Genomic DNA, 18,724 nt, shown 5'->3' with positions numbered 1-18,724 from the left:
TATTTGAAGACTTTGTATCTCAGTTGGCATTACCTCTTCATCTGCCAGGCCTTCTTCATCCATAGCCACTTCTAGCTTTTTCTGTCTGCATAGGTAGACATGGGAGAAGACATTTTTAATAAAGTTCCATCAGACAGTATAAAAATTCCCTTACATCACAGGGAAAATTTCCCTTACATCTTTATCATTTACATCAATTGGAGAACAGAAGTGTAATATCAGAAATCTGCCATTTTAAAGAGCTTTTTCATTTCTTGGAAAAGATATTCTGTACAAAAACAAGGGATCTGTACTATCCTTTAAAAGAGAAGAACATCATGAACCCAGGTCTCAACTCTCTAGTCACAAGAACTCCCACACAAAGGCATACATGACAATATGTCCCAGTCCATAAGTGTTAGCTATTATATTTTGATAATACCAGATGTGTGTATAGCATTTCACATAAAAGATGACAAGGCCTTTGCCCCAAGAGCCATCTAATACCCCAAATCCCTCAACACTTACACACATGTTCAGTCATGCCTCTCACATGTGACCAGACCTGCTGAAGCCAATGGGTCACATGAGTAAATTTTTATATATGCAAAGTGTCTGCAGGATGGAGATTTAAAGGTCCAAATTCTAGATACTTTGATCTTCACCACTTTATTGTCATGCATTAGCCTGTTGAAGCAAATGGGACCATACATCTGAGCTAAGATTTTGAACGAGTGAAACGATTTTAAGTTCTCTAGTTTCATTTTAAGCATTTATTTAAAAGTCAAGACTTTCTCATTTTGAGAATTACAGTACAATCTACTAGACTAAGACTCCTTGGTGAACAATCTATCCTCCCACTTGGGAGAGGCCCATTTAATATAGTAAGGACTAAAAGAGAAGCCCCTCAAACCTTTTCTGTGGTTATATAATCTCAATAAAAAATTGTTTCTATAACAACAGAAACTTATGTCATTTATTGAAACAAAGTATTCATTACAATAAAGAGTTGGTGTTTTGACACTTTGATCCTAATGTAAAGCTACTGAATAATGTTCTCTCTAAAGCTGTGCTCCCTGCATGAAGCTTACTGACAAGGTGGGGCTGATTAATCACCTGTGAAGCTGTGCTACCCTGCAGCTTAGAGGGAACGCTGATTACAATGTAACTGGAAACTAGACTACGTCTAGACTGCATTACTTTTCTGGGATACCAGAGATATCCCGGAAAAGCAATACCACGTCCAAGGAACGCATCCACTTTTCTGAAAATTTTTTTCGAAAAATAAGACGCGCTCTTTCACCATCCCTGTAAACCTCATTCTTCAAGGATTAAGTGATGTGTCGAAAGAGCACTTTTTTCCAAAATTTGGCGCTGTGTAGATGCGCCAAATCTTGGAAAAGCCTCTTTTGAAAGTAAATCAGAAAAAGATACTCAATGTGAATACTGCAAATTGTGTTTCTTTTTCCGATTTAACAGCAGCGTAGACCTAGGCCTAGGGAAGGAGGATATGGAAGTTAAAATCAAGTTAGTTGGCTCTATTCTAGTGCTTCTGCAGCTATTGCAGCCAACACTAGTGCAACAGTGATAGAAGCCCAAACAAGGCCTTTGTGCTGAGATACACATTCCCTAAAAGAATGTACCCTCAAATAGGTAGCAATTTCCTTAGAAACTGAAATCAATACAGCTTTCTAAGAAATACTTTGTGCAGGGACTTAAATGAATTTAAAAGCACATAGTTGGTTTGTACAAATACCACAAAATAACAATATAAATTAAAAGCTAAAGGTGTGAAAGAACCGGGACAAAGTACCTGGTTTCTCTCTCTTCATGCTGTAAAATTAGGTTGCTGTAGAAATTCTCCAATGTAAGTTTGGCCACAGTTACTCTCTCCCGGGTGTGGTTGCTCATGGGAAAGGATGTTGTAGTCCCTGCAGTCATTGCCATAGTAACATGAACTGAAACAGAGCACATACAATTACTCAAAGAGACTTTTTATTCCCCCCAGAAAATCAGAGAGTGTGAAATTCATGGGGAAGACACCTCCCTTCTTTGTGAACAAATCCATAAACTTCATATTGTAAAGTAAGAGCAAGGGGAGGATGTGCTACCCACTCACCAAAAAACAGAAACCATGTCCTGGCAAAACAAGGAGTGACTCATAGGAGAGGACCATTCTGATTACAGGCAACTACTCTGATGTACTTGTCCAGGCATTAAAGAGATTTACTACTGGCTCACTAGAGTCCAACTCTCTCCCTGCTCCCTCCCCTACCCTGCCCCCACACCTGCCCCATATATAAATATAAAATGAGTCTGGAGCATGAGGAAAGAGGTCATCCATGTAGCTCTCTAAATGCAATATGTATGGACAGCACAAAAAAAGTTTTAAGACTGAAAAACTTCAAATCTTTCACATAAAAAAATGATGAAAATGAAAAACAAGCAAACATCTAGCAAAGATAAGATAAGCTAAATTTCACTGTAAACTATTTTACTTTAAAAAACATCTTTTACTAGAACTTAGTACTGATACTTGGATAATACTGTATCTAGAAATCATCCCCTCAAAAAGATATCTTCCGTAGTTTATGGAGAAATTTTTCTTAATCACAAAAATAATAAAAAATAAATCATGAAACTTGCCCCCCTGCAAATGGATCAGGCTCCGAGGGAGTTTTTGATAACCTGAAAAGTTGTTTGCCTTGTGATCTCCTTCAGATCCTTTTCCATGCGCTAGAGACAATCTGGTAAATCAGAACTGTTTAGCACATTCAGAAACCACTGTAAAGGGGTTTTCAGGCTGAAAAGGAATTCCCCTAGACCTGCACATAGCCATTCCAGGTTTGTGACTTAAATAACCTGTAGAACAGGGGATGTGATCACTGAGGAACAGGACAGGGTTGCTAAGAAGCAGTCTGGGGGCTGGTTAAAAAAAAAAAAACCACCCCAAATCCATTCCATTTTGGTTTTAGGGTTGGAGTTCCAAGAGAAGGGTGAGCAAGAACTCCCCACCGTGGAAGCGAGCAAAGCCAGCTCAGCTCTCTCAGCTCCAGGCCAGCAGAGCTGTTAGGAAGCATTCTTTTCTCTTAGCAGTCATGTTTTAGTCCGGAGCTAGGTAAAAGCATGGTGGGAAATAAATCAGTATGTAAGCACTGCCATTCTCTAAGAGACAGGGAAGGAAGCATTTTGTGCCAATGGCTCCTTCCTGAAAAGCTACTTCCTTTTTTGTTTGTTTATATTACCCTATTGCTTCATAAAAGGATTTTGATGCAGCTCCCTCTGACAAATATCCAGATCAATGTTTGATCTTCGAATACTATAATGCTTCTTTTTGGTGAACAGATAAAAAGTCACAAACAGAAGTAAGTTTTAGTATAGAAAACCTACAGACATGTCTTTTTCTTGGTCTGACTTTTCACACACACAGTATGGGCATGTCTACACAGCAAGTTATAATTAAACTATAATTAATTGCATAACTTAAGTTGAAATAGCTTATTTCAACTATTGGTGTTATCTACACAGCAGTTACTTCAAGATAGAGCACTCTTCCCCAACTTCATTTACTCCGCATACAATGAGGGTTGCAGGAGTTGGAGTAAGCAGTCCTCCAGCTCGCTATTATTTCAACATTATGTCAGAATAACTGCTTGGGCTCGTCTACATTGGCCCCTTTTCCGGAAGGGGCATGGTAATTTTTTGAGATCGTAATAGGGAAATCCGGGGGATTTAAATATCCCCGGCGGCATTTAAATAAAAATGTCCGCCGCTTTTTTCCGGCTTTTAGAAAAGCCGGAAAAGAGCGTCTACACTGGCCAGATCCTCCGGAAAAAAGCCCTTTTCCGGAGGATCTCTTATTCCTACTTCAAAGTTCCTACTTCAAAGTAGGAATAAGAGATCCTCCGGAAAAGGACTTTTTTCCGGAGGATCTGGCCAGTGTAGACGCTCTTTTCCGGCTTTTCTAAAAGCCGGAAAAAAGCGGCGGGCATTTTTATTTAAATGCCGCGGGGGATATTTTAATCCCCCGTGGATTTCCCTATTACGATCTCAAAAATTACCATGCCCCTTCCGGAAAAGGGGCCAGTGTAGACCTAGCCCTTGTGTATAGATTCAGACTGTTATTTTGGAATAACATTAGTTATTCTGAAATAACACTGCAGTGTAGACATAGCTTAAGGGAGCTTGCGAGGAAGGCATTTCATCTTCTTTTAATTGAATTTTATGTATTTAATACATTTCTAGCAAAGAAACACTGTCATAATGCATCAGCTGTGCATTGAGCCGTGGGATTTTACAATAGCATGCAGATAGTATTTTACTTATCCATTTTGGACAATGCCCACGTGCCACTTCTGAGAACAAGTAAGAATACTGATGAACTAGCAATATAGTAGACTTTACGATCTTGTAGCTAGGGTTGCCAGATACCTTCACAAAAAAAATCCCAAACATGGCAGGGAAAAAAAATTGGTTGAGGAAAAAAAAGGGGGGGGGGGGAGACACCATAATTGGTTTCTCAAGCAAAATTGTTGAGAAAAAAAGGACGCTGCACCTTTAAGTTCCTGCACGCCCCTGTGGTATTTTCTAGTTTGTTTGTTTTTTTAAACCAGACAGAAGACGCAATTACCGGACTGTCCAGGAGAAAACTAGATACCTGGCAACCCTACGTAGCTATTTCTGCGGGGTTTATTAGTATTTTATCTCCTTAGAATTTCTCACAAGGCCTGCTATTTGCTCAATTAACCTATTACAATCTAGATTAACAATAGATGAATACACAGAAACAAAAATCCAAGAGGTTACCTTCTCTTACACCAGAACCACCAGGCATGATCATGATTTTATATATAATAAAAAAATCTCCCTCTTCCTCCCCCCCCATAAAAATCTCCCTCTTCCTCCCCGCCTCTCCCCCAGTTTTCCCATATACAGAAGTGATGGAAAAACTGATGAAAACAGATAAGAAAATAAGAACGGTCGTACTGGGTCAGACCAAAGTTCCTTCTAGCCCAGTATCCTGTCTACCGACACTGGCCAACACCAGGTGCCCCAGAGAGGGTGGACCGAAAACGATGATCAAGCGATTTGTCTCCTGCCATCCTTCTCCAGCCTCTGACAAACAGAGGCCATGGACACCAATTCTATCCCCTGGCTAATAGCCTTCTATGGACCTAACCTCCACGAAATTATCTAGCTTCTCTTTAAACTCTGTTATAGTCCTAGCCTTCACAGCCTCCTCTGGCAAGGAGTTCCACAGGTTGACTACACGCTGTGTGAAGAAGAACTTTCTTTTATTAGTTTTTAACCTGCTACCCCTTAATTTCATTTGGTGTCCTCTAGTTCTTCTATTATGGGAACTAATAAATAACTTTTCTTTATCCGCCCTCTCCATACCACTCATGATTTTATATACCTCTATCATAACCCCCCCTCAGTCTCCTCTTTTCTAAACTGAAGAGTCTCAATCGCTTTAACCTCTCCTCATATGGGACCCATTCCAAACCCCCAATCATTTTATTTGCCCTTTTCTGAACCCTTTCCAAGGTCAAAATATCTTTTTTTTAGGTGAGGAGACCACATCTGTACACAGTATTCAAGATGTGGGCGTACCATCCTAGAGATCTACAAAATCTCTAGCCATTTCTATTAATTCTGTTGATTTCATGCCATTTCAAAGTCACCACGTCAATAGGTGGAAGTCTTGATAAAATGTAAGTATAGCATATTTCTATCATGTCAATACATATTGTAATAGCTGCACTACAGTTCTCTATTGACAAAGAAAGGGAAACACAAACCAGGTGATTTTACTAACGAAGTTCAGTATATGCACACTTCGAATTCTAGTTCTCCCTCTTAGCGGGGCACAGAGTGATATCAGTGATCTAATTGTTTCCAATAATGATCCAACATGGCAAAAACAGCCTTTTGTTCCTTTAGGAATTCTTGGCACTGAATGTATTGCTAACCCAGGCTAAAAATGGATTAAACTTCATTTAAAGTATAAAGACTTTTCAGTTGTATCAGACACATATTTATCATTTGCAAGTCTAGTACTCTCAGTTGGCCAAAATAAGCATATAATTGTGTGCTCTTTTCATTTGTTTTCCCCATGTTCCTATACACACAAATGCAGACACTACCAAATCTCAATCACTTGATTTCATTAAGCCTGGAAAAAGGAGATCATTTTAGCAGTAAAGCACTGAGCTATAAATAGAATGGCTGATTTTAATTGGAAGTAGTTCTAAAATAAGAAAATACAGAATAGCTCCTGATTAGTAAATTAGCGAGCTCAGAGAAATCTATTTAACTGTTCAGAAGCTTGTCATTACTGTGCTAATACAGCATAAAATAAAGAAAGGTAGAATTACTGTAGCAAGTGTCCACTTCCAAAATCATAATTGCCTCCCCCAGCCACTTCTCTGTTGCTATTTATTCTTCTGATGTTTAGAACATTTTGCTTACACTGTGATGCGAGCACATTCAAGTAACTAACAGTTCCAGCATTGTTAATTATAAAAAAAACAAAACAAAAAAAAACACCCACATCCCTTTAGCTAAGAGCCTAATCCTAATCAACTCCCTTGATTCCCAAGAAGGAGCACAGAGGTGTTGCAGAAAGTGTACAGCACCTTGCAGAGTTGTCCCTAAATTTCCACGTGTACACACAACCCAACGCAGTTGGGAAGAGGCAAACAAAATATTTAAACATGGCCTTTATAAACAACTGATCTGGGCAGGAGGAGTAAGGGAAAATCAAAGGAAGGCCCTGCTCAGAATTTTGGCTGAACACTGCATTCACTGATCTCACTATATTCATCAAAACGTTTTGAAAAGGTGCCACCCATATTTCTTGGAAATGCCCATAAAAGAGCCATTAATCCGCCCAAGATCATGCCATTTACATAATAGAGTCATTCTATTCCTGAAGTGCCATCTAATTTGCATTAGATTTATGAAACTACAAAGAACACAGCACTTTAACCAATTAGTCATATTTCACTTAGTGCTTTTGAATTTCTCAGCCAGAAGGCTTCAAGTCCTTTACAACAGGTCTATTACTCTGGAATACTTGATATAAAAGATAACAATTTACAGCAGGCATGTCCAAAGTCCGGCCCGCGGGCCAATTGCGGCCCGTGTTCCGGTTTAATATGGCCCCACAGGTAATTTGGCAATATCTAGCTTTTAAGGCCCCCAACGAATCCATATGTATTGAGATGAATACATTGTAAAATCTCAGTTAATGTCAGTTGGTCTAAATCAGTTATAAATATATTTGGACACAACATGTATACTTGGTGTTATGTTCCTGTTCATATTTTTTGAACTTAAAAGTTGATAGACAACCTTTATTACCAATAATATGTAATGTACTTTACAATGTTCCTGACATATATTTCAGCTTCCTGGATTTTTTTTTCCATCTGGCCTTCAGATATGGAAGGCAGAGTGATTTAACACCTGTTTAGATTTGTCATCCATGTGACAAAATGAAAAGTATGCTCTTTGCAATAAACTTTGCATAAAATAGTTAATTTGCATTTAATTTTAATGGTTCAAAGAATGTCAGGCAAAATGGTCGGCCCTCACGCATGTTCACTTCATCAAATCTGGCCCTCTTTGAAAAAAGTTTGGACTCCCCTGATTTACAGGCATTTCCACAATCTCATCACCACAAACCTTTACATTTTCTACCAGTAAAAATTACTGATTGGTTAAGACATACCCCCAGCCTTTTAAATCTAAAATCTTCTAAGTGGACTATGAAAGGAAAACTTTAGTAAGCACCAGTTACTATCTCCTCACTCCACTTTCAAATCAGTTTTATGGATCGATTTAAAAATCTGTCTGTCCCAAGTCAAATGTTCCTGAAAACACTGTTCCATTGTTGAAAGTCTCCACATACCACAATTTCTGGTGCACAAATTGCTTCCACTATTTGATCTGAGGAAGTGGGTCTGGCCCACGAAAGATCATCATCTAATAAACCATCTTGTTAGTCTTTAAAGTGCTACATTGTCCTGCATTTTGCTTCAACTACCCCAGACTAACACGGCTACATTTCTATCACTGGTGCACAAATGGCCATGCAAAGTCCTCTGCTCAAATTCTATTCCTCAGAGTGTTTACACTGATTTGGAAATGTTAATTAAACCAAAGCATATTGGAGCACCATAGCATCTGAGAGATGGAACCACTTGCTACAGTGAGCCAGAATAGTAAAAATGGGATGAATGAAGCATCCGGAGAATGAGTTCCCTCTAATGAAACTGATCCTCTGGAAATGTGGGAGCATTTCCTAACAAGAGAAATAAGCATAAAAAGCCAGTCTCATATTCTAAGTCTCTCATATTCAGAGCACTGCATCTCCAGACTTCAGAGATTTGGATGGGATTCTATTCAGAAAAGCCAGAAAAAATGAAAGATGAGGTAGCATCAGAGCCATCCCTACCAGTGTTGGTGCCTTAGGCAGCACTGGCACCACTACCCACCACAGCAGGAGTGGCCGCTCTGGGGGAGAGGACCTGCAGGGACAAGCTGTGGGAGGCAGGGGGCTGCCAACTTTCCCAGAACAGATGAGCCAGATGCCATTTGCTGCAATGGTGTCCAGTCCAGGAGAGTTGGCAGCCATGGAGCAGGGCAGGGAGGAAGGCTCACCTGCAGCCTCAGGGGGGCAGGCAGGAGATGCAGGAAGCAGTGAGTGAGGTGAGCACTGGCTGGAGCGGCAGAGGGTGGCTGTGCTGGGGCTGGTGGTGAGATCTCCAGGTGGAAGTGTGGGCTCCAGGATGGGAACAGAAATGAAGGATTCAGGATGGGGTGTGTGAAGAGGTGTGGACTCTGATGTGGGGCAGGAGATGAGTGGTTTACAGTGTGGGGGGTGGGGGCTCCAAGTTTGGGGCCAAGAGTTTGGAGTATGGGAGTGAGCTCAGGACTGGGACAAGGGAATAGATTTAGGAGGCGGCTCAGGGTTGGGATGCAGGCTTGTTCTGACCTAGGGAAGGGGATTGGGGTGCAGATGGGGATACAGGCTTTGGGAAGAAGTTAAGGTGCAGGAAGGAGTTCCAACCTGGGACAGATGTTCGGGGTCAGGCTCCAGCTGAGTGGCGTTTATCTCAGGCACCTCCAGGTTGGCAGCGCAGTGAGGCTAAAGAAAGCTCCCTATAGATCCTAGCTTCGTACTGCTCCTGGAAGCAGCCAGGATGTCCAGCTGCTAGGCAGAGGCACAGTCAATGGGAGCTGTGGAGCCAATACATGGCACTTCCCTGATCACTCCTAGTTGTAGGGGCTGCAGGAACATGCTGGCTGCTTCCAGGAACTGTACTGAGCCTGCCTTACCCTGTTGTGCTGCCGAATGAACTCTTAACAGCCCATCTGATTGGGCATTTCAGTCAAAAAACCAGAGGCTTGGCAACCCTAGTTCAGAAAGTACATTGATAGGGCCATTCTATGCATCGTGCTGGAGAGACTAGCCACATGACCACAGATCCTTCTATCAAATCTTTCTGGCTCCTCATGTTTTGTTTTGAGTATTTTTTATTTCAGTCTTTTAATGGGAATTTATGCTTACAAAAAGGCAGTAGAAACACTGAAAACCAAAGACTTCTGTTCACTCAACAGGCACAGCACGAGCAGGGGAAATGGTATCTTTCTCACAAAAAACACTTCAAGATCCAGGGGACACCATAAGTCTCCAAGCCCATTCAATCCTTAACATCTCTTGCAAAGGATGCCAGCAACAGGGCAAACTGGTGAGAGTGGTAGTGGTAGTTTTCTTGATGTGGACAGCTCTCCAAACTGAGATCACCCATCCCATTAAAAGATAAAGCCTCTGCACAACTGCATGAGATGGTACTATTTGCTACCACGCATCAAATTAAATAGCATTTAAACCAGACAACGCAAATATTCTTCCCAGCCACTACTACTTTTGCAAACTGTTTTATTTTAGTTTAGTTTTTAACTGCTCCAAAAGCCAAGGGGATATTTGCTAACTGAACATTGTAGCTAGGAGAAAACAACTGACAAATTGGAGCCTCTTGCATGGAGCACAAAAACTTCCAGTTTCCTTATACAACTTTAACAGATATATACTTACAGTATAGCACATTGTAATTGTTATTCAGATTACTGGGTCTCACAATTTAGTTGGGAAATTTTTGAAACCCCTTTTTGCTCTTTTGGGTTTAAAAATACAATGCTTACATATTCTATATGTAAAATGTATATGCTGATGTACCTGATGATAGGGAATGCCTATCCTTCCTATGACAACATTTATGGCTCTATTAGATGGTAAATAAAGACTCATTAATGCAAGCCAGTTCGCACTAGTGTTTCTGATTCCTAGAGGTCACAGGCCTAATTCTCTGCTATTGTCATTTGTCAAGACTGCACTCAAACCAGTCGAGTAGAGCAATACTACTCACATTTCAAACCTGAGTATAGGGACAATATTGAGAAATAGTTTCTCACTTTAAACCATTGGTTCTGAAGCACTCTCAGTGTAATACATTTTCTCATTTGATCCCTACTTTCTTCTGAAATCAGATAGGTTAACTAAAGTTTCAAAGAAGGCAGAGGAGATAGAAGGAAAAAGGTCAAGAGGAGAAAGTTATGCTGATAGTCATTCAAATGTTAAAACACAGTGTCTAGTAAATTAATTATCTGACTAAACTATCACCACTATATAAAATAAATAATCACCAAATAAATTATCACCACTATATAAAACAATGAAGTGCCTGCTCTTCTGAAGAGAAAAGACCACATTACCTTTACTGTTGTACAGCTGCTTGACCAGCCACTGACAGACACAAAAGCAGAACAAGTGGTAGCAAAATTAGGTGACAAAGTAGTGCTGTCTACCACTATATTTAAAAGGGGGGGGGGCGCGATCTATAAAAGTAGTAAGGAGAGGGCAAATTAAGAGCTTTGGAATATGAAAACAGCTCTCCCTTCTCCACATTGTTTACATTCTCTTTAAGAGAGACAGAGGCAGGAGACAAACAAAAGCCACAAATAACTGCATGATTCACACCAAAAGGCAGTGGGCAGGGTCAGTTACAATGGGTGAGACAATCAAAGAATCAGCAGTATGGGGTGATGTGACATGTTAGCAAGAGAAGGGAGGAGAAACAGAAACCCAGTCACCTAAGGCAGCTTCCAAAACATAACATAGCCCCCCCCCCCACCCCGCACTAAAAGTTTACCACTTCAATGGCTGTCATTGCTAAATCTGAGACTGAACAGCCTAGAGACAAAAGAGAGAAAGAAGACTGCATTATGTACCCTGAAGAAAGATGTCTCTTTTGCACTGTTATTTGCCACTTGTTATTTGTGTTGCTCGCTTTTTTGCATCTCCCCGTTTCAAGCACAGATTTCAAATCTTCAAGTACAGGCAGTCCCCGGGTTATGTACAAGATAGGGACTGTAGGTTTGTTCTTAAGTTGAATTTGTAAGTAAGTCGGAACTGGTACATATTGTAGGGGAAACTCTAGCCAAACATTTCTCCAGAGCTCAGTTTTACTCTCCCACACCTCACTTCCCTCGGTCCTTTATTCTTAAGCTGAGGTGTCTGCTGAGAAAAGCCGCTCCGCGTCTCCCTGGTCTGCTGGGGGGGGGGGGGGGTGCTAGCTTCGCGTCTCCCTGGTCTGCTGGGGGGGGCAGCTAGTGCGGGGTTGCCTCACCCCGTTTGTAAGTAGGGATCCGATGTAAGTCGGATCCATGTAACCCGGGGACTGCCTGTATATCAAATTTACCAAAACTTGACCTTTACCAAACAATGTTTCTTTCTACAAATGCTTAAAAATCCAGGAACTGGAAATAACACTAATCCAAAATCTTGGTTGTATTATTGTGCAGGTAAGAAGAAACCCAGTTTGATGGAATAATGTGGACATACGAGTTATGGAGCAATATTTTGCAAACTGCCAGGGATAGCTAATAAGACTCCATAATACTGAAAAACATGGATTCACATTTGTTAGTGAAATGAAATATATAGGACCTAATAAAATGTCCACTTAAGCCAGTGGAATGACTCCCACTGACTTCAATAAGATTGGATCAGACCCATTAAAAATTAATCTTATTCTGGTAACCTGAAAAATATTAACTGCTAAAGTACTGTTACCCACAAGCTTAGTTAGCAGATCAGTAAAACTTTTCCAACACACTGCTTGATCAATAAGCAAAAAAAATTATATCCCTTCATAATTCATGTTTCACAATAGCACCATCCATCAAAACCTCTAACTGTATTTCTCCTTACACCTTTAAGTAGCAACTTATACAGTCAGGTATTACAAATCAGATGCTTAACACATATGCTTTTCCTTCCTTGATAATATTTCTGTAAGCACCCTCGCTAATATCTTTGGAATACATTTTTACTAAAGTACTGCCTAACAACGAGCAGAGAAAATGAAACTCAAAACATCAGTAGACAATAATGAGAGGATTACTTCACTACCACTTCCTTTATCCTTAAATGTTCCATTTACTTATCTCCTCCGCTATCCAAATACTTTGTAAGTATTTACATGGGGAACAAATATTGAGTAATGCGTTCTTCAATCTAACAGATAAAAATATAACACAATCCAACGGACGAAAGTTGAAGCTAGACAAATACAGACTGGAAATAAAGCATAAATGTTGGAAGGAGGGGATAATTAACTATTGGAACAACATACCAAGGATCATGGTGGATTCTCATTGTTGACCATTTTTAAATCAAGACTGGATGTTTTTCGCAAAAAAATAAAAAATAATCCGCTCCAAGAATTATTATGGGGAAGTTCTATGCTTGTTCTACAAGAGATCAGACTAGTTCATCTCCTGTATAACAATGGTCCCTTCTGGCCTTGGAATCTATGAATCTACAAACCTTTACTTAGTCATTATTTTCCAATACGTATTAATCTGTCTGTAACTAGGCTCACATGAGTTTTACTATCTGGCACTAGAGAGTGAACACAGAGCAACCCAGAGTAAAATTAGTTCTCTCAGAACAAGCTTTACTATTTAAAAGTAAAAAGTACTCAAATGTTTTGGCCATTTTAAGTAATTCTTGCCCTTCCTGTGGAATGTCCATAATAAGTCGCCCATTCTAACCTCTTACAGTTAAAACCAGATATAGCTCCATGACTCGTCTGGTGACAGCTAATATAGCAAAACAGCAGACACTCCCAACATTTGAACTCTAAGATTGTGGAAAAAAAATCCACAGAAGGTATTCATAGACATGGAGAAACGAGAGATGAAAAAAAGCCTACTAGATTATTCAATTCTTCAGACATTGCAGCTCTTTTAAAGGAGACATTAGGAATTCTCAGAATACAGAGAATGAGAGCCTAGAAAAGAGCTAGGGATTTAGCCATTAAATTTATCCAAATGCCTGTTGTGTTCAAAATGTTACGCCTGGCCAAATTAGTGACCTTGCAGCAGCACAGCTATATCAATACAGCTGCACCATTATCAGATTGCTTGCGTAGCTGCTTTGTGGAGACAGCAGAGAGCTCTCCCATCAACCAAACCACTTCCATGACAGAGGAAAGCTTCTCCTGCTACATAGGGCTGTGCACACTGCCGCTTATGCTAGTGAAATTTGTGTCACTCAGACTGATTTTTTCCTACTCCCCAAACAACATAACTTTTGCCAGTGTAAGTGGGTGTGTAGATATGGCCTTAAATTTTAGAAGAATTTGTTGGGAAGCGCTTCTGATACATTGGACCAACCTAAGAGGGGATCTATAAGATAACGTAACTTAGATCCCCTGACCTTTAGACTGACTCCTACAACTCCATATCTCTTGCCTAGCTGAGTGTAAAGAGGATCTATTTGGCTAGAAGAAAAAGGTGCTTTTTAAAAAAACACTGAGTAGAGGTCATGATTTATAACATACCCCAATACTGCCACAATTTAACACGGCCGTAGTCATGTCTGCCAATTGCATCAATCACGAGCAGCTAAAAGCTAGGCGAAAAGTGTTAACATCCTAGATCTAGCCTACAGAAAAAATTGAGGTTTGTTAATTCTCAACATCTTCTCACCTGCTTTTCCTCATCCAGATGATGTACCTTTTGTTAAACCACAAGCTAGCACAGTTGCAATGGTGGAAAACTGTATCTATTCTACATGTTAATCCAAAACACCCCTTCTATTAGTGACACCATTTTTCTAGTCAAAACAGGCAGAGAGTACAAACGAATTCTAGACGAGTTTGTCTAAATTCAGAGAGGACTAATGCTACCTTACTCATTGCCTTCAAATAAGGCCCAGGAAAATTAATCTTCCTCTTCATTACAAAACACCAACAGTAATGATAAGGAAATATTTCCAAATACGGAATACAAATTGAATATTGGAGTTCTGTTACACTTAAGGATTTCCTGCTATTCAACTAAGTAAAGCAGCAGGAACCTCCTGAAAACAACAGCCTATGATTTACTGCTACTCTACTTTCAATGAGCAGCAAGTAGGAGGACTGACAAATGCAAATTCATTTCCCCAACAGGAAAACATACTGGGCGGGTAAAAGAAAGCTATGTACAAAAAAGTTTAATCTGTCATCCAGCACAAGTAGTAAATAAACATTTAACTGAACACATCAACATTTGTTCTGGTTAGTGGTGGAGAGAACAGTTATCTAAAAAGTTAGAAAAACTAAACTATCAATAAAACCACTTCAGTTCCTGAACATTTAACAACGTGTACACAATACAATTATAGTCTCTATATTCCACTATCTAGAGCCATTCTCTTTATTCCAATGGTAATAGTACAATTTTGAGACACTATGTACCCAATATAGAGACAAAGCTTTATTGTTCTGCTCAAACCTTAACAAGCTCAGCCTCTTCACAGCTTTTCTCTTGACAAACTATTTTCAAAAGAAAGTATTTGTTCTTTGGTAGTGCCCTCATCTAAAGATTTCAAATGCTTTGCAAATATTAATTAATACTGCTGTAAGATAGGTAAGATATTATTATCCCCATTCTAGAAAGAAGGAACCTGGGAATGTGATGTCAATGCTGCACCGCCAGGAATAAAAGGAGGGCTGCCATGATAGGGACTGGAGTGGAATTAAAGGTCCTGATTTTCAGAAGTGCTGAGCCTCCATATTTCAAACCCATTATAATAGGAGCGATATAGTCTCAGGAAAATCAGCTTGATGGCATCCTGACTTCTAGTCTGGCTGTGTTAACGTGCCTCTCTCAAGGGTTACTCTAAAATTTGAAACAATTTAATTTTGTTTCACAGTTTCATTATGGTTGGCAAAGAATACAAATTAAGCAGTGCTAGAAGATAAGTGTGTGACACTGCACATTTCACACACTACCCTAGCTTACTATATTTTTTTCCTTGTCATAGGACTCATCTTGGACTCAACTTGATGTACAAAATACAAGGTGGTTGTACTCTTAGAAAGGTTTTAAAATAGTGAATTACTCCATAGTAGCCAAAAACACTTAAGCATGTGCTTACCCTTATGCTGGTGCTTAGGTCTAATCTTATCCAGCAAAACACTATGTTAAGCCCCACTGAATTCACTGATGAAGCATGTGCATAATGTTCCATTTTGCCACAAAAACTGGGCCATGAAATAATGAAGAACATGGCAAGATCAACTATTCAGAGGCTTTTCACAATACTACACTGTCTTTTCTAATTAAATTATTGCTCTTCTCATTCTAGGGAAAGTGACACTTACTTGTTTTTGAAGGAGAATCTTAAAAAGAACGAACTACCTCTCACCATGAATATGCTGTGGAAATGTAACAAAATATTGTTTCCCCCACATATGATCTGAGCCATTGATACCATTATTGTGAAAAGACAAAGTGTGGGGTTGCTACACACAAGATTGTAAAAATAATAGTAAAATTACGACCTGTGGCTTCCATACACCATTAAAGTCCTTTGACCACTAGAATTCCATTCTGCCCATGATCCAATAGAGTCCAAGTCTGCAGTATGCCCTGAAGATCAGTAAAGATCATCTATTTTCCTAGGGCTATGCCTACACTGCCCTCTCTTGTACAAAAAAATAGGCAAATGAGGCAAAGGGTGGATATCACCGCGCCTCATTTCCATAATTAATGAGGCTCCCTCCGTTTTTGCACAAGAGGCTTTTGCGCAAGAGCCGTTCTTCCTGGGAGGGGGTGGGGGGGAGGGAAGAGGAAGAATGGCTCCTGCATGAGAGGGAGTTTTTGCACAAAAAGGAGCCATGTAGACAGCTCCTTTTTGCGCAAAGGACTCTTGCGCAAAAATGGACCCTCATAAGTTATGCAAATGAGGTGCGGCGATATTCCACTTTGCCTCGTTTTTTTTTTTTTTTTGCACAAGAGGGGAAAGTGTAGATATAGCCTAGTTTAGGGAGGCAAGAGCATAAGGATCACTGGAACAACAGATATGCAAATATAACAAATAAGCATGGTAATGTAGGCTAGCAAAAGAGGAGCTCTGAAGGAGAAGCAGAATTGAAACTGGATGAGCTGCTGTGGTTGTTGTTATACAGATGGTCAGAACTGATGACCTAATGGTCATTTCTGGATTTTAAGATTTATGAATCCAAATAGAACTAAGCTGCTGGGAGCTGGTTGAAGTTCCACTGCTGACAGATTATGATTTTTGGAGCAGGAGCCAGTTGTTAGTGCATAAAGCAGAAGCAGGAGCTTAGAGCTTGCTGGACAGATGAAACATGGAGTACACACAAGTGCATGAAGGTGCCTTGCAAGTGCCTGGACCTGTGGAGGTGGATGTGGTGGGTAGAGCTCCTCCCTGCTGCTTCACATACAGCTGGATTCAGCCCCCTGATACCACAGAAGGAAGAAGAAAGATTATTTCACGAAGGGACCATGAGACTAGCAGTAAGGTCCCTAAAGCAATAAAGGCAGCAGCAAAGGGAAAACATTTCCAATCTGCTGTAGTATCAGGTTAACTGTACAGTATAAAAGCAAGGGCAATATTAATCTAATTTTGCACTCTTACTGACAACAGCACTGTAGCTATGTTCACCATCACAAGCAAAGACATTCTTCAACAAGTTGTCACAGGCTCAGAAAGGTGAATGGACTCCAATTTTATTTTCAGATCTGTTTCAGAGAGTCCACAGGCATCCCTAGCAAGGTTTGCTTTTAATCTTTGATCTCTCCAATGCTTGGGCGGCGAGAAATCTTATTATATTCTGTATAGCTTCTTATACTGCTCTCATCACTGTAGTATCTGAGCACATTAAGTAACATCACCAGCCATTTGTCACACATTTGTCCTCTCGTCCTTCCCCCAGGGAGAGAAGTGTGTGCAGCGGTTTTGTTTTGATTTTTTTAAATACATTTACGGACACATACATTGCTATATTGGAGCGGACAGGTCCAAAAAATTGCCTTGCACTAAAGCAAGGCTATGTCTACACTATAAGAGTTATCAGAACAAGGCTGCAGCAATGCTACCATAATACAGATGCTTCCTACATTGAAATGGTTTTTCCATCAGCACAGTTAACAGACTTATCTGAGTGGGTAGCCATGTTGATGGAAAAATTCTTCCATCAATCTAGCTAGGTGTGTAATGAGGGTTAGTTCTAAATAATACAGTGCTTGAGGCATGAATTTTGTCATGGCCTTGAACAATATAGCTATCTCTATCTAATTTTAAGTGTACACTTGGTCTTAGACTGGAAGATGCTAAGGTTTGGGATGGGTCTGTTTCTGTGGGACTTCAGTCCATAGTCTTTGGCTTGCCCTTGAGACAGCTCAGTCAAATGGATGGCATTTTCCTTTAAATTAATCTCACATTCGATATTTCCGCTAATGTGTTTCCCAGTGAAATGACTGCCACATGCTGAGGTGTGGACAAGAGCCTTAGCCACCATCTTGGTACATAAAAAATGAGGGAAAAGGAGCAGAAGGTGGTTGCTTAATTCCAAGCTCTAGGTGCTCTGCAACAGTTAAAAATACAAATACAATTAAAATGTGAAGTTCAAATAATGTGAACATACTGCCCAATGAACCAGTCGGATTGAAAATAATCATCCCCAATAACCTCCCCGATAACACCATCCTTGCCACCATGGATGTAGAAGCTCTATACACCAACATCCCACATGAAGACGGATTACAAGCAATTAGAAACAGTATCCCAGAGGACACCACTGCCAATCTGATAGCAGACCTACGTAACTTTGTTCTCACCCACAATTATTTCCTTTTTGAAAACGACTTATACCGCCAGATCAGCGGCGCAGCCATGGGCACACGCATGGCCCCACAGTATACTAATATCTTTATGGCTGACCTAGAACAAAGTTTCCTCAACCCCCGTCCCCTTTTACCCCTTCTCTACTTACGCTACATCGATGACATCTTTATGATCTGGACGCATGGCCAAGAATCACTGGAGACATTCCACAGAGATTTTAACAACCTACACCCCGCCATCAATCTCAGCCTGGACCATTCTACACGAGAGATCCATTTCCTGGACACCACAGTACAAATCAGCAATGGAAAATTAGACACCACTCTCTACAGAAAACCCACTGACTCATACAGTTACCTACATGCTTCCAGCTCCCATCCAGAACACACCATATGATCCATAGTCTATAGCCAAGCCCTTCGATACAACCACATCTGCTCTAATCCCACTGACAAAGACCAGAAACTTCAGGATCTCTACCAAGCATTTATAAACCTCAACTACCCACCCGGAGAAATAAAAAAGCAAATT

At 40.3% G+C, this 18,724-nt stretch overlaps 1 protein-coding gene across 3 annotated transcripts in view; it reads right to left on the bottom strand.

Annotated features, from left to right (window-relative positions):
* STK38L (serine/threonine kinase 38 like) overlaps positions 1-18,724 on the bottom strand; it is a 61,391-nt gene that overhangs the window by 26,773 nt on the left and 15,894 nt on the right. For 2 of the 3 annotated variants that reach the window (XM_075899022.2, XM_014575773.4), the window contains exons 2-3: positions 1,793-1,937; positions 34-85 (exon numbers count right to left, since the gene is read on the bottom strand). In XM_075899022.2, coding sequence (XP_075755137.1) covers positions 34-85; positions 1,793-1,937 — 197 coding nt within the window. Of the gene's footprint in view, positions 1-33; positions 86-1,792; positions 1,938-10,761; positions 11,182-18,724 lie in introns of those variants that run through there. The other variant, XM_014575772.4, reaches the window with a different exon arrangement.

The sequence above is a fragment of the Pelodiscus sinensis genome, chromosome 1, assembly GCF_052426305.1.
Source record: "Pelodiscus sinensis isolate ZL-2025 chromosome 1, ASM5242630v1, whole genome shotgun sequence".
NCBI classification, from domain to species: Eukaryota; Metazoa; Chordata; order Testudines; family Trionychidae; genus Pelodiscus; species Pelodiscus sinensis.
This window is presented reverse-complemented; position numbering and strand designations above follow the sequence as displayed.